The sequence below is a fragment of the Spinacia oleracea genome, chromosome 6, assembly GCF_020520425.1.
Source record: "Spinacia oleracea cultivar Varoflay chromosome 6, BTI_SOV_V1, whole genome shotgun sequence".
NCBI classification, from domain to species: Eukaryota; Viridiplantae; Streptophyta; class Magnoliopsida; order Caryophyllales; family Amaranthaceae; genus Spinacia; species Spinacia oleracea.
Window position 1 is genome coordinate 58,352,027 of NC_079492.1, and position 15,074 is coordinate 58,367,100.

The 15,074-nt window shown below is 35.7% G+C and overlaps 1 protein-coding gene across 1 annotated transcript; it reads left to right on the forward strand.

Moving 5' to 3' along the window:
• Positions 1 to 4,751: 4,751 nt before the first annotated feature.
• On the forward strand, positions 4,752 to 8,149 carry LOC130462789 (uncharacterized). Its single transcript, XM_056831701.1, has 2 exons — positions 4,752 to 4,890; positions 7,515 to 8,149. The coding sequence occupies exons 1-2, from the start codon at positions 4,833 to 4,835 to the stop codon at positions 7,844 to 7,846; spliced, it is 390 nt and encodes a 129-aa protein (XP_056687679.1). The 5' UTR covers positions 4,752 to 4,832; the 3' UTR covers positions 7,847 to 8,149.
• Positions 8,150 to 15,074: the final 6,925 nt, after the last annotated feature.

Genomic DNA, 15,074 nt, shown 5'->3' on the forward strand with positions numbered 1-15,074 from the left:
TTAAAAACCTCATAATTTCACATTCATGTCCTATATTCAAGTTCAAGTTCAATATTCAAGTTCTATTTCAATATTCAATATACAATCGATGATACTCTTTAACGAGCAACTCATTTTAAAGTGAGATTAATTATATCATTGGATTCGTGAGGAGCCAAATCACTAGCTTTTGAGCAAGTGTTCCTCAATCGAATTTTCAATATTCAAGTTATGCAATTTCTATTATTCAACTTCTATGCTTTAGTGCTTATTTAATTCTTTTTTCAATTCCGCCTTTAAATATTGCACCTTTCAATTCCGCACTTACTATTTATGCAACTTTATTTTCCTAGTCGTTCTAGGCAATGTAGTTTACACCTAGTCCTTTTTCTAGGTGGTGATGTATAATCTTTACTAATTCTGCAATTTATTTTCTATTGTGATGACGCTTTACTTGTTTATGGCTTTCATCACCTAACATGCTAAATCCATAAAATACGGCACAAATATGTTTTTGAATGAGCTTTCAGTGACTCAGCACTAACAAATCTGGCACTCCAAAGTTATGCCCTATAATATTTTAGCTCTCACATGGTCAACGCCACTTTTTTTTCTGGCGCTGCCATTTGATTTTCATAAAAATTTGACCTCTTCAAACGTCTATCTTTTTTTGACTTGTTACATTATAAATACGACCCTCTAAAATCCTAAAACGATCACCAATTACCACCAAATACCCTAAATCTTGAGTGTTTACCAAAGCTTCACTCTGCCCCGTATTCTCAACCGTCGGCCGTATTAACACACTGATAAGCATACTCTGTCTTCATAATTGCTCAGCCCAGCCTATAATATACTACCGAAGTTCTGACCGAATCCCAAGCCAAAACTAAGGAATTCAAAGGAAACTTTGGAAGAATCTCACAAAAAAGCCAGGCACTTACCAGGAAGTTCGAAGTAGAAAAGGAAGGCTAGTAGAGACAAGTGATTAGTGTTCCTGAGAACCGCAGTATAGCCTAAGCTATACTGTAACCTGAAATATAATTTTTATCTCTTTTATCACCACTATATATCTATTCACATAACTTGTTGTATTAATCACCCCTAATAAGATAATTCTTGGACAAACCGGTAGTGTTAAGTACCTTTAATTCACTTAAATCACTATTTTGACGATTGTTAGTTAATTATTTGTGTATTAAAAGAAACTCATATTAGTAATATAATCTAACGTGCGTCCCTTTTGTCGTTACATTGAACTAGTAAGGATCGCTGCATGGGCTAATGCTAGGCACTCGCCGTATTAGCAAACGTCCCCCGAACTCTCATTATCTACTCCACTGGATGTACATTGAGGCATATCCACTACAGGGATCACAAGGGAACCTATGACCGTTGTGATCAAATATGTTCGCCTTTCGGGCAAATCACGATAACCGGGTTTTGTTAGTTTTCTTCATTGTAGTTGTAAAACTGAATGGCGACTCCTAAAGACTAGTAAAAGAGCCTAACGCCTACAGTTAGTTCTGTTTACTTAATATGATTGCCACATCCCGAGGGGAATGTCGTTCGAGCCATTTTCTTAGGAAAAGTGCGCTAAAAGTACGCTCGTCGGATTTTTCGACCCTTTCATAGTGGCGACTCCACTGGGGTTATTTCTGGAATAATTTGTGCATGTAGTGTTCGGTGAGGAAGCCTTATAGCAGAAATCGAAAACTATGCCGTAATTATTTCCGTATTAAGTTGGGACGACCTGAAGTATTGAATGTGACGAACTATTTGAGACAGAACCTATACCAATCTTGGCTTCCTTGGCATGTTACATCTCAGAAGTTGGGAATAAGGACACCTATCATCCCCCCCGGGGGGGGGGGGGGGGTGCACGCGCTCCGAATGTTCTCAACTCGGCACGTTCGCGATGTAGCATATCCACCCAAATAAAATCACTTATCTCCTAGGTCCACTCTCGGTATATCCACTCCAGTGTGTACTTGATAGGCCTTGATAAAATCCGTTCATGAACCCGACTACTTTGATCAAGGCATGTTGGGGAATTGACGATAGATTTGTTACACTTTTGACACCCAGTCTATCGCACTTTAGAGACTCAGCATAAAACTAAATGCGCATCCGTATCTGAATCCATGTTTATTGTTAGTTTCGTGTAGAAGTTTTATTAGCTATATGTCACTAACTAACTAGACACATAGTTTAGAGTCAACAACATTACTAAAGTCAATAAAAAAACGCTTAAAAACGTCGAAAAACGAATAAAAGCTACGAATCGTAAAAACGGAATTAAATATTCAACATCCCTGGAATATGCGCCAGAAAATAGCAGCGCAGACCATGGCAGTGCTACAATTTTCCAGCGCGTCTGTACTGAGCACGAGAAAATTACAGCGCACACTACATGGGAATAACAAGCAAAATCTGACTGGCTAGTACACACGAGTTAGTACAAAAAAATTCAAAAAGAAAATTTTGATTTTTTTTAAAATGACGTCGCCATGATTCCGCGCGCGCACCAGTAAAGTTTCCATCAAAACTGTCTTTTTTAACATTTCGATAAGGTAGTCCTACACAAAAGTTGCCCTCTATTATATTACACACAATTTAATTCATTCCTGAAACTGTAAAAGTCAAACTACTATAATCTCATTGTTATGTTTCTATCGACATTCTAGATCATCAATACCTAGTATTTAAAAAACATAACCATCATCATTTGAATGAAACATAAGCAACACCATCTTGAATACATGTGTCCAAACCTTATTAATATTTCTATTAAGTTTTGTTATAAGAAATAATGGTAATTCATTATTCCACGTTATTGCCATTAGTTTTCACGTAGTAGACTATTAATCTCAGTCTCTTTAATATATTAGAAATGTACTCATCTGTCGCATATGTATACCCTCATTGACTAAAAACACGGGTTTTAAGAAAAATGAAATATAGTACACGGAAAATTGGAATATAGTACATTGATAATTGATTTGTATGAGAATGTGAAATACAGTACATAGAAAAGGGAATATAGTACATGAAGAATTGAAATATAGTACATGGAGAAGTTTTGTTGGGTTTTCAAGCATTTTAAATTAATATAGCACATGGAAAAGTGGAAAACTTAATGGCCAAAAGTAGAAACATGACTATAATTTTGGGACTCTCAAAATAGAAATAGAACAATAAAAATGGGACGGAGGGAGTACCAAAAATTAGGATCAATACTAAACTTGATTATGCCTAAACAACCGTCCCCTACTTCATCTTCCCCATTCTTCAACTTCCCATTAACTCTCCAACCTTAATTATTTTCAATGTCATTTTAATTCAATTCCCAAATCTTCTACCCTTCTCATGTAGCATTCATTCAAAATTTAACCTCCCACTAATATACTCTTTGACTGGTCCGTTTTTAAACAGTACGAGATTATAGGGTCAACATTTCGATTGTTTATTTTCAGGTATGCAATTCAAGTTGTAGTACCCCCTCTATCTCTCTCTCTCTCTAAGTAAATTGTTCTTGATTTTTCTAAATTTTGGGATGCTCAAAATAAAAAAACTGGACTATAGAAATGAGACGAAGGGAGTACCAAAAATTAGGATCGATACTCAACTTGATTATGACTAAACAACCGTCCCCTACTTCATCTTTCTCGTTCTTCATCTTCCCATTAACTCTCCAACCTCAATTATTTTCAATGTCAATTTAATTCAATCCCCAAATTTTCTCTCAATCTACTGTAGCGTTCATTCAAAATTTAAACTTTCACTAATAGAGTTTTTGATTGATCCTATTTTAAACGGTAGGAGGTTATAGGGTGTTTTAATTCAACATTTCTATTGTTTATTTTCATGCATGCAATTCAAGTTGTAGTACCACCTCTCGCTCCCCCTCTCGCTCTCTAGGCACGCTATTCTTGATTTTTCTTAAGCATATTGGAAGTATGTTGTTTATTTTCTTGCTTAATTAGTTGTAATTGATTTTGCAGAGAAGGATAATTAATTAGTTGCAATTCATTTTGCAGAGAAGAAAAATCTTATAATGTATGTCTCCATGCAAATGATTAAAGGTAGGCAAATCGTCATCAACATTTTGAGACTTTTAGGTGGGTTTTATTTGGTTATTTTTGTTGTTAGAGAACTTACAATTAGTTTTAGTTCTCCAATAAGAAAAGTTTTGTCAATATAGTTTAATAGTTAGTATTTGTAAAGCCCTTCCCTTAATTGGATATCATGAGTATAGTCGTACACTGTAACAGTTTTGTTTTATTGGTGGCAATAGGTGATTTAAAGTGGGTCTATTTTTTCAGGGGAGATGAACAAAAATGTAATGATTAAAAAGACAAGACTTCATAGGTCGTAAAGTTTTATTATTGTCATTTGGTTTAAACAACTTCTAACACCTGCTTAAAAGCAACATATTTCTAAACTCCATTACACTACCAACATATAACCAACCCGTTCATCGAACGGACCCAAAAACTAGTTTAATATAAATAAGAAAGTATGTACTTTGTATACGAAAACAATATTATTAACTTAAGTCAAACGGAACAAATTAAAACATATAAAATAGCTTTAGTCTCAAGGTGACCGAATAATAACGGTTTTAGACATGATGAACAATGTAAACATTATGTCGATATGGTATTATAAAAACACAATTAGAATAAAAAATATCAAAAATAAAAGAAATTACAATAATATTATTTACGTTCATAAAACTACTATAAATGGGGATAAAAAACTAAGAGAATTCTTAAACAAAAAACATTGTATACATCACATTTACAAATTAAGTGGAAATAGAAATTTGAGAAGTTTTCCTAACCAAAAAAATGAAGATCACTAACTCTCAGAAAATCAAGTTAGCATGTTCGTTCCTTATTGTAGCAGGTATGTAGCAGGTATAAAATATTGTCTCACTACTTTTTATGGTTTAAACATACCTTTGTTTCTTAAACTTATTACACGAGCCTATGTCAAAAAAATAAAAAATTACACGGGTTCTAATGTAATATTTAACCACTATTATATCTAATCAAGTATGTGACATTAAAAATATTATAAAATGTTGATATTCTTATTACATATCGAAACCAATCTAACAAGATATTCTATGATAATGTTTTGATGTATATAATAGTGAGAATTTACAGTTAAGTTTTTCATACTCTAAACACATATTACAAGGCATAAAATACTTTCAATAACGAAGATAGAATATTTTTACATATACGGAGTATCTGCATACGTTGCTATAGGCTAAAATTATTACTGTATTGGCTTTACTTTGCATTTCTCTTTGTAGCTGGTTTATGCTCTGAATTCTTTTGTACTACAGTATTTAAACATAAATAAATGTAGGCTAAAATTACTATTTTTTTCGTCAAAATATAACAAATAGTCTATACAATTTATGCACATCTGAAATATCTAATCTATATTATTAAAGCAGAATGGTGAGAAAGGTGAGGGCTCCAAAACCCTAATCTTCAACTCTCATGCTTCTTATTCAAGAAAGTTTAGGAAATTAAAAAATCAATAAAATTAATTGAATTCGAAAAAATCTCATGCATCGGTTATTTAAGGAAATAATTCTCACTCTATAATTTACTAGGTGCACTATTTAAGTCACTATTGCTAAATAAATAAAAAAATTTCAAAAAGGAAATTTAAATAACAAAAACATAATGATTGACTATTGTCAAACTATTATTCAAACTGCTAAAATAAACGGGAAAAATTTGAAGGTTACAAAATTCATAATTTATTATTGTACAGTTAACTAATAGTATAATGTTTTTTATTTTTACAATAAAAAACATCAGACAAATGTTTAAACCACAACATATACAGAGTAATAAGAAATTAAACTAGGATAAAAAAAACCATCCAAAACCCCCCTCCCCACCCAAAAAAATAAAGAAGATAATGGTGTACGTTACAATGTTTTTTTTTTTTGATGAAAAGGGTACGTTACATTAATTATTACAACCTCAACAAATAATATCAATTACATAATAAAATAAAAAACACTTTGTAGACCATTTATTTATTCCATATGAAAAAAAATATTATGTTATACTATATGTGAAAATCTGAAAAATGTTGGAAATATAATTTTATTTTTACTGCTTGATAAATATCAATCATTATTATATTCGATACGTTTCTAATATTAAATTGGAATTTAGGGTTGTATCATTCTCAAGGTACAATTATATACTATACATGGACATCTTAGCATAACAAGGTAGTTAATTTTTGAAGTTAATATGGAGGTATTAAATATTATGGAGTACATCATTTCTCTATAATCATCATTTTTAAATAAATTATTAAATTCTAGAGTCAATAAACTAAAAACAGGTGCCTAAATGGAATACGAAAAAAATAGACGGGACGGGGGAGTAACATCAAAATATAGTTACTGAAATTTAATCTTAAACAATAAATTGATACATAAATAAATGATCAAGTATTACAAAGAAAATATTACTTTTGTAAAAATCAACTCACATCCATGTAGTCATACAAAAATCAATTAATACAATCATTTCGATAAGTGTATTTACAGCTAGCTAAATATATAACATATTAGGCGTACTCGGGTGCACCGTGCATCCTCTCACATTTTCCACTTCATGTGAGGAAAAAACGTGAGAGAGACCAGAAATTGACATTAAAATACCCTTGGGTACACGGTGCACCTGGGTGTACCTAATAATTTTCAAGCTAAAAAGGCTAAAAATTAAATTAAAATGAAATACCAAGCCTCAACAAGCGTTTTAATTATCTAACATTATTTAAAATATTAATTATCAGTAGCATAAATTTATATAAATTGATTTATAAATTTCATAACATAACTAGTCCAAATTATATTATTATTATTATTATTGTCAACGAGCATAATGTTTATTATTATTGGAGGAAAGTTGAATCAATATTATTTTTTCCTTTATGGTATGCTTTTATTTATGTATTATTATAACTTTTTAATCTGATAATAAATTTAAATAATATTGATGAATAGACTTCTAATGTTAGTCCATTTCTAATGTTAATATAATAAATTGTAAGTACGAATGTTAATTAAAATAATAATACATGGTCAATAGACTAATTAATATAAGAAGTCCATTTAAAAAAATTATACTCAATTCAAACTATGATGCATTTATGTTCTGCTACTTTCGAAAATCAGTCTTGGGTCAGTCATTTCGGGTTTTGTTAACTTTATTAGACCGGTCTACAAGTACACAACTATAGTCCTTAACTTCATACTGTAATATGCAAATTTAGTTCGTTTGAATATGTTTTTATACACAACTTTGAATTTATATTTTTTTCTTATATCCTTTTTAATTCCATATTTTCCTAATATCATAAGTCTTTTACTTGATTACTATTGAAATAACTTATTTTCGTAGTAACCTTGCATTAAACCAGACCTGATCTAGTATGATAATAATAATAGAAACTTTGGTCTTTCATTTTTAATTTTTTCTTCTTAGTGTTGCTGCAAATCCTTGCGATGAAAGTGGAAGCGGGGTGTTCAGGTGCAGTGTGTCCACCTGCGTGTCCTTCACCATGTGTTTGTGGATTTACCGATGGCACACTAAAAAGGTGTTGCAACATCTATGACGCTCCATGTGATCCTTTAGCACCAACATACGAGTGTTGTGATACACTTACATGTCTTCAAGTTACACCCGGAGTATTTAAATGCAAAGAAAAATGTGAAGACCACCCAAATCATGAATGTTATCCTGGCCTTTACGAATGTTGTGAAGATTCCGGTCTTTCATGTGTTTCGATGGGTGGTGATACATACAACTGCGTTTAAGTGTGAAGTCAACACAATTGCCATTTTTCATACACCTCATCAACCCATGAAAATGGATATGGTCTACGTAACTTTTAATTCGATGTTCTTTTATGTGTTTTTTTTTTGTTAATGACGTGTGCTTTGTGTGATTTCCTTCGCTTTTTATTTTCACAGTTTGTGGTTGGATTGGAAAACTTTGTAACTTCTGATTGTGTTATCAATACTTAACATTTACTAGATCTGCGGACTGCGGACTAGAAATAGTTGAGTTGTATTTTAAAACGAGTGCATTATAAAAACTTTCATTTTAATTTGTTGCAAGTCACAATTAAACAATTCCGATTTTTTAATGTAGCTAATTTTTTTTTGACATACGGAATGTTGATATTTGTAGGGTAAAAAAAATTCACAAGAGAGTTATAATTTGTAAATAGTTATGATATTATATGAAATCTATTGTCGACTGACGACTCCACGTGGAGATAAATAAACATATACTTGTACTTCAAATCAATTACTCAATAAATGAACAAGCAGAATGTATTTAAGTTTGTGCCGGAAATTTCAGAAACTTTACGTAGAAATAAATACGACATAAAGCTTATAATTTTTTGATACCTTTTTATCCACGGAAATGAATGACACTTAATAATTTTAACATCGTTTTGTTTCAAGATTTCTTTTAGATTTGCTCATGCATATTGTTAGACGTTTCGGCTCCCTGATATACTAGACTGGATAATATTTGCATGCAAACCATATGAAGAGAACATTTCGATATTTGGATTCTCGATAATACTTTCTGTTTTTTTTAAAGGAAAATTTGGTAATATTAATCCAACCTTTGGCCGATTTTCTTTTATTAATCCCACCTACGACATATTTTTTAATAATCCCACCTTTACTACCCGACAACTTTTATTGGGCTTAAGTGGCCGGTAATCGGTGAAAAAGTCAACGAGATGGTGATGAATTGATGATGATGACTGAATATATCGAGAGAGAGTACTGCCATGTAGAGAAATAATGCCGCTTACAACAGTTTTATGACCTGTTGGGCCCAATAAAAGTTGTTGGGTAATAAAGGTGGGATTATTAAAAAATATGTCGTAGGTGGGCTTAATAAAAGAAAATCGGTCAAAGGTTGGATTAATATTACCAAATTTTCCCTTTTTAAATGCATCACTTGCATGGACACCTAGCTTTATAGGTGTCCATTCAAGTGATGATTCGTAAGTGCTAATTTGATGGCACAGACGCTCAAACAAAGGGCTTAGATTAGTAAAATTAAAGCTACAAGAAAGTTTGACTGACGAAAAAACCAAATGCACGAACAAGCCACAAAAGGACTTGCAAGTGCTTGAAATTAGCAGCGCACAACAAGAATGCGCTAGAAAATTCTGGCGCTGCTCATCCCACCGTTAGAAATTTGTTGGCGCCTCCTGGTTCAGTTCCTGTAAATAACTTCTAAATATTTGTGACTTAAAAAAATGGATTCGTAAAGTAGTTATTGTTCCTCTAATAACACTTATGTTTGGCATAGCACCATTCAGGCTGAAATAATTTCGACGTTCACCTAAGCTAAGTTTTCGAAAATCTCTTTTACAAGAATCCTTTCGAGTCTAGACCAAAATTTTGTCCAGAGTAAAATCCGTTATCCTGAAATAGATGTCTTATGCATAGGGTCACTTCCGTTGCTTGGTGTCGGGTTGGAGGTCCAAGATTAACGCGTCTTGAGTCTTCCACCCTAATTGCTAGTCCGATTGCAGAAATTGTAACTCCTGTCTCCACCCGTCATTCTACTTTTCTAGGGTACCTAATATTTCAGCCTAAGTTCTCTCCTGCACCAACCAACAACATGTCGCTCGAAGATCTCCACGCACAGCTAAAACAAATGGCTATCGCTATGGAGCAACTCCGCATAGAAAACCAAAATCTAGAAGCTACTCAGGTCCAAAATGACCTCGATAATGAAATGAAGAACGAGAAAATGGTCCTTTAGCAGGCTATGGGAAGCAAATACTTCTCGCTCGATCCTCAAACTACCATAAAAGTTCAATTCGTCTGATTTTCCCAAGTTTAAGGTAACTCATAACCCCATGAACCACTTGTTATGATTTTTGTGCACGATGAATCTCAAAGACGTGGACAAGTCTATGTACTTATCAGCCTTCCCTCTGTCCCTGGAATGAACTCCACTTTAGTGGTTTTTATCACCAGGACCCTAAAACCTTCCCCACTTGGGAAGATTTCACCAATATCTTCATCCGGCAGTACTCGTCTAACATCAAACTAAAGTAGGAAATAAAAAGGGGCACAAGAAACCCAAAACATCCTACAACTCTACTCCAACTCTTCGGGATCTTCAAACAAAGCTTTGTGAAGGTTGGAACACGCTAGAGTTACACCAAAAGACTCTTTCACCACCCCCGCATCAATATCCATAAAAGCACCTGGTTCTGGTAGGCCTATTTCCATGGATGCCAAGGCCTCGGTCATCTTCTCAACATTTATATCAATCAACGTACCAACTCCAGATGCAGAAATCTCAAAAGGTGCACTGTAACTAGAGGCTTCAACTACTGCACTTGCAGAAGTAGGAGACCTCTTAGTCCACTTCTTCCTTTTACCTCTCTCACGACGACGACCCTTAACCGGGTCTATTACCGAAGTCTTCTTGGGCGCGGTTACACCACGCTCAATAGGCTTCTTGCGAGACCTAGTATTGGCATAAGGATGATTAGTTCTACGCTTCTTGTGTATCTTCCTTTTCTAAGGTGTAGAGCTGGCATCACAAGACCTTGGAACCATCTCCCGCTCATACATATATAGGTATGTTTTGCGACCGCAACAGCTAAGTAGCTTCACCATAACGACCTTTAGTTCTCTCTGCAACATCTTTTGAGCTCATCCAAAGCTTATAATTTTCAGATATAGTAATATTCCCATCCGCGGTGACATCCCAATGGGGTAGACTTTCATAATATTCTGCCACCCCAAGGGATGTGCCGCGGGGAAAAAGTTGTTCCTGGTGGACTGGTATCCGTAAAAGGGATAGTCTGCCGCATACCGTACAACCTCATAACCCGATACAAAAACAAAAAGGTTGGATGAGTCAACCCTACAAGCCTTGTGAAACCAATACATTCTGCCCCGCCTATCATTGATTGTAGACCCCACCACGGGTTTACCCACTTAACAGAACAAAGACCATGAGTAAAATATGAGGACTACTCAGCCTTGTTCTCTTCTTGGTGCAGATATTACCTGTTGCCAAGAGCCGGGGGACAGTAAGTCCTAAGATCAAATGGGGCCTCTAAGAGGCTCAGCCGCTCCATAAGCCAAATCTGAAAATACAAAACACGAATCAATCACACAACACTCGCAAATAAGTCGCAAAATCAAAACGTGAACGAAACGAGCAAACACGAACAAAATACAGCGTTGGAAAACTCCAGCGCACAAGGAAAGAGCTCTAGAAAATTCTAGCTCAAACAACCTGTGCGCTGAAAGTCACCAGTACTTCAACTATTTCCCAACCGGCCAAGCGCTAAATAATTTTTGGCGCAGAATTAGGGGCCACAATTTTGTAGTGCTCACCCTGCTTTAAATAAATTTATGCAAAAAATATGTATATATAAAAAATGTATGTATAAAATACGAATGATTAACCACAATAACAAGGGGATACCACCAAAAGTCTCGAAATTTGCATCCTTCTTTAGCCCATCCGCACAAAGTATAGTCCCGGAAACGACTATGGGCATAAGGGAGTACTGTAGGGGAATACAGTTAAACCTACATAACATGTACGGAACATCCCCAAAGCCAGGAAACATGTATAAAGCACAGTTTAAGCAAACTTACATTCCAAGCGTGTTTTCCCGAGTATTGTATCAACAAACACGAACAATGAACTCCACTTGTAGTTCCTCTATTTGGTTCACCGACACATTCAGATCCGTCTTGATTATTGTAGCTTAGACAACGAACAAGATTTTTGCTTTTCGGGATGAACAATTTTTCAGAGAAAAAACTGAAGAACGTAATTTAGGAATTAGGTTTAGGTTTGATGGAAAACTAAATGTTGGAGTGTATGCAAAAATATAATAACCTAATTATTACATTAGTGTAACCGGCCAAGACTAAGGGCCTTGACCGGCCACACTTGCACACGGCCACACACCCGGGCCTAGCCACTCCTTAGAGGCCGAAGCCCACAACGCGCGCAGCAGAGCAGCTAGGCCGTGGGCCTTGCGTGCTCGCTGCTGCAATGATGTGTGGTGTTGCGCGCTTGTACCACGCCCGCGCTGGCTTGCTTGCTTTCTCGCGAGCTCACTGGCTCGTTGGGCCTTGCGCGCTTGGATCGACGGGCTGGCAGCTCCGATGCGGCTCGTATTCGCGACTAACGCCTTACGGCTATTATTTATCGTATCATATATAACGACTCACCGTCGTACGATACGATTATTCATTTCGCCCATCTTACGAATATTTGCGATACGATACACGATTCCGACGCAAGGTCGTATCGTATAATACGTTTTCCAAACTAATTCCCGAAAAGATATTAAATGAATTTCCGATTCATTTAATCCGGTGATCTGTTACATGCCATTGGTGTGACCTTATAGGTTCAGTCAAGAGTAAGTTGTGAGCTTAATATCCATTAGAACTCACTGATCGGAAGCATTGCTCCAGCTAGCTGTTCCGATCACTTGATCTTACTGAATTAATTGTTCGCAATTAATCTGAACCTTGATATTAGAATTAATGCACCTTGGGTGAAGAACATATTTATTTCAGTCTCCCACTTGTCATTCAGATAAGTGTGCATTCACATTCCTTTGTCGCTTAGTGTTACTTGCTGAACATAAGGTAAGATCCAAGCCATCCTTATTAGGTCCAGAAGTGTTTCTCGGATTACAAAGCTCAACTGTTAAACTTTTAACTCTCCGAGAGGCCTTGTTACAAAACAACACCATATCCTATCAAAGATAGGAGGACAATCTATTCTTGCAATCTATGACCACTCACTTTGATTCATAGTACGCCCAATAACTGCTTTTATAGCCTCCTTTTAGAATCAAAGCAAACTAATTCTCAAACGAGCAGACATAATCGCTCATGTTCTAAGGAATTAATGGTTCTAATCACCATTAATGACAACTACTTATGACATGACTTTAATCTCTTAAAGTGTTCTCATGGTTAATCCGATACAAGATCCAATAAGTATCTTTGCAAAAGATTCTGACATCCAGTCAATCTAGTTCAAGAAACAGAACTAAAAATCTACTTGCAATCTAATCTTCATTAGTCATTGGTCGTCCACCTTTCAATAACATGGATTAGGGATCCTTTGTGACTTCAATAGTCAAGTTCACTTATGGGTGTTTCTTTGTCGAAGAATCAATCTTGACATCCCATTTTGAATGTTTTGAATCACATGGACTTATCATTTAATACTAAACCAAAAATATGAAATAATAAATTTCATAAATATGAAATGGTTAAACCAATTGTTTGAAACACAGATCTAACAGATGTTCTAAAACAAAACTTAGAAAATCAAAGCCATCCTCCAATATGCTTGATTCCCATGGTTGCTACATGTGCGTTGTGCTTCGCTTGTGGCAACGATTTAGTCAATGGATCCGCGACGTTGTCGTCAGTTCCAACCTTGTAAATCTCGATTTCTTTCCTTTTAATGATTTCTCGAAGTATATGAAATCGCCGCAGTATGTGCTTGGATTTCTGGTGGCTCCTAGGCTCCTTTGCCTGGGCAATGGCACCGCTATTGTCGCAATACAAAGCCACTGGTCCTTTAATGGAGGAGACAACCCCAAGTTCTTCGATGAACTTCCGAATCCAAACAGCTTCCTTTGCTGCTTCTGAGGCAGCAATGTACTCGGCTTCCATTGTAGAATCCGCAACAGTGCTTTGCTTAGCACTTTTCCAGCTTACTTCTCCGCCATTAAGGCAGAACACAAACCCAGACTGTGATCTGAAATCATCTCTGTCGGTTTGAAAGCTTGCGTCCGTATAGCCCTTAACAATCAACTCATCTGTACCACCATAAACCAGAATCTGATCCTTAGTCCTTTTCAGGTACTTTAGGATATTCTTGGCAGCAGTCCAATGTGCCTCACCTGGTTCTGATTGGTACCTGCTCATTGCACTGAATGCGAACGAAGCATCCGACCTTGTACAAATCATAGCATACATGATGGATCCAATAGCCGAAGCGTATGGAATTCCACTCATCTTTCTACGCTAGATTTTTTGGGACACTGAGTCTTGCTTAGATATGTGCCATGTGACATGGGTAGATGGCCTCTCTTGGCTTCCATCATATTGAACCCAGCTAGCACTTTTTCAATGTAAGTGCTCTGGCTTAGTCCAATCATCCTCTTAGATCTATCCCTATAGATCTTGATGCCCAATATGTATTGTGCTTCTCCTAAGTCCTTCATTGAGCAACACTTTCCAAGCCAAGTGTTTATAGAATCAAACGTAGGAATGTCGTTTCTAATAAGTAGTATGTAATCTACATACAAGACCAGGAATGCAATTTTACTCCAACTGACCTTCATGTATACACAAGATTCGTCCTGATTCTTGATGAAGCCAAAATTATTGACTGCTTCATCAAATAGTTTATTCCAACTCCTTGATGTTTGCTTTACGCCATAAATGGATTTCTTAAGCTTGCATACCTTTCCGTGGTTCTTTTAATCGACAAAACCCTCCGGTTGCGTCATAAACATAGTCTCTTCAAGAACACCATTCAATAAGGCATTTTTGACATCCATTTGCCATATTTCATAGTCATGAAACGCGACAATCACAAGGATTATCCGAATAGACTTAAGCATCGCGACTGGAGAAAAGGTTTTATCGCAGTCAACGCCGTGCACTTGCCTATAACCTTTTGGTACCAATCTAGCCTTGTATATGTATAAAATTCCATCTTTGTCTTTCTTAAATTTGAAGACCCATTTGCATCCGATAGGTGTGAATCCATCCGGGAAATCTACCAAATCCCAAACTTGATTTTCAGACATGGAGTCTATCTCGGATTTCATGGCCTCTAACCATTCAGTGGCTCTTGGGTCCGTCATAGCTTCCTTGTAAGTTATAGGTTCATCACTATCTAATATGAGAACGTCTAAGTTTTCAGTCAAAAGGACGCCTGTCCATCTGTCCGGCTGAACCTTAGTTCTATTTGTCTTACGAAGGGCTA

Coding starts and splice junctions, on each gene's coding strand:
- LOC130462789 (XM_056831701.1), top strand. CDS start 4,833: ATGAAGATCACTAACTCTCAGAAAATCAAGTTAGCATGTTCGTTCCTT. Junction 4,891..7,514: donor TTCGTTCCTTATTGTAGCAG/GTATGTAGCAGG, acceptor TTTTCTTCTTAG/TGTTGCTGCAAATCCTTGCG.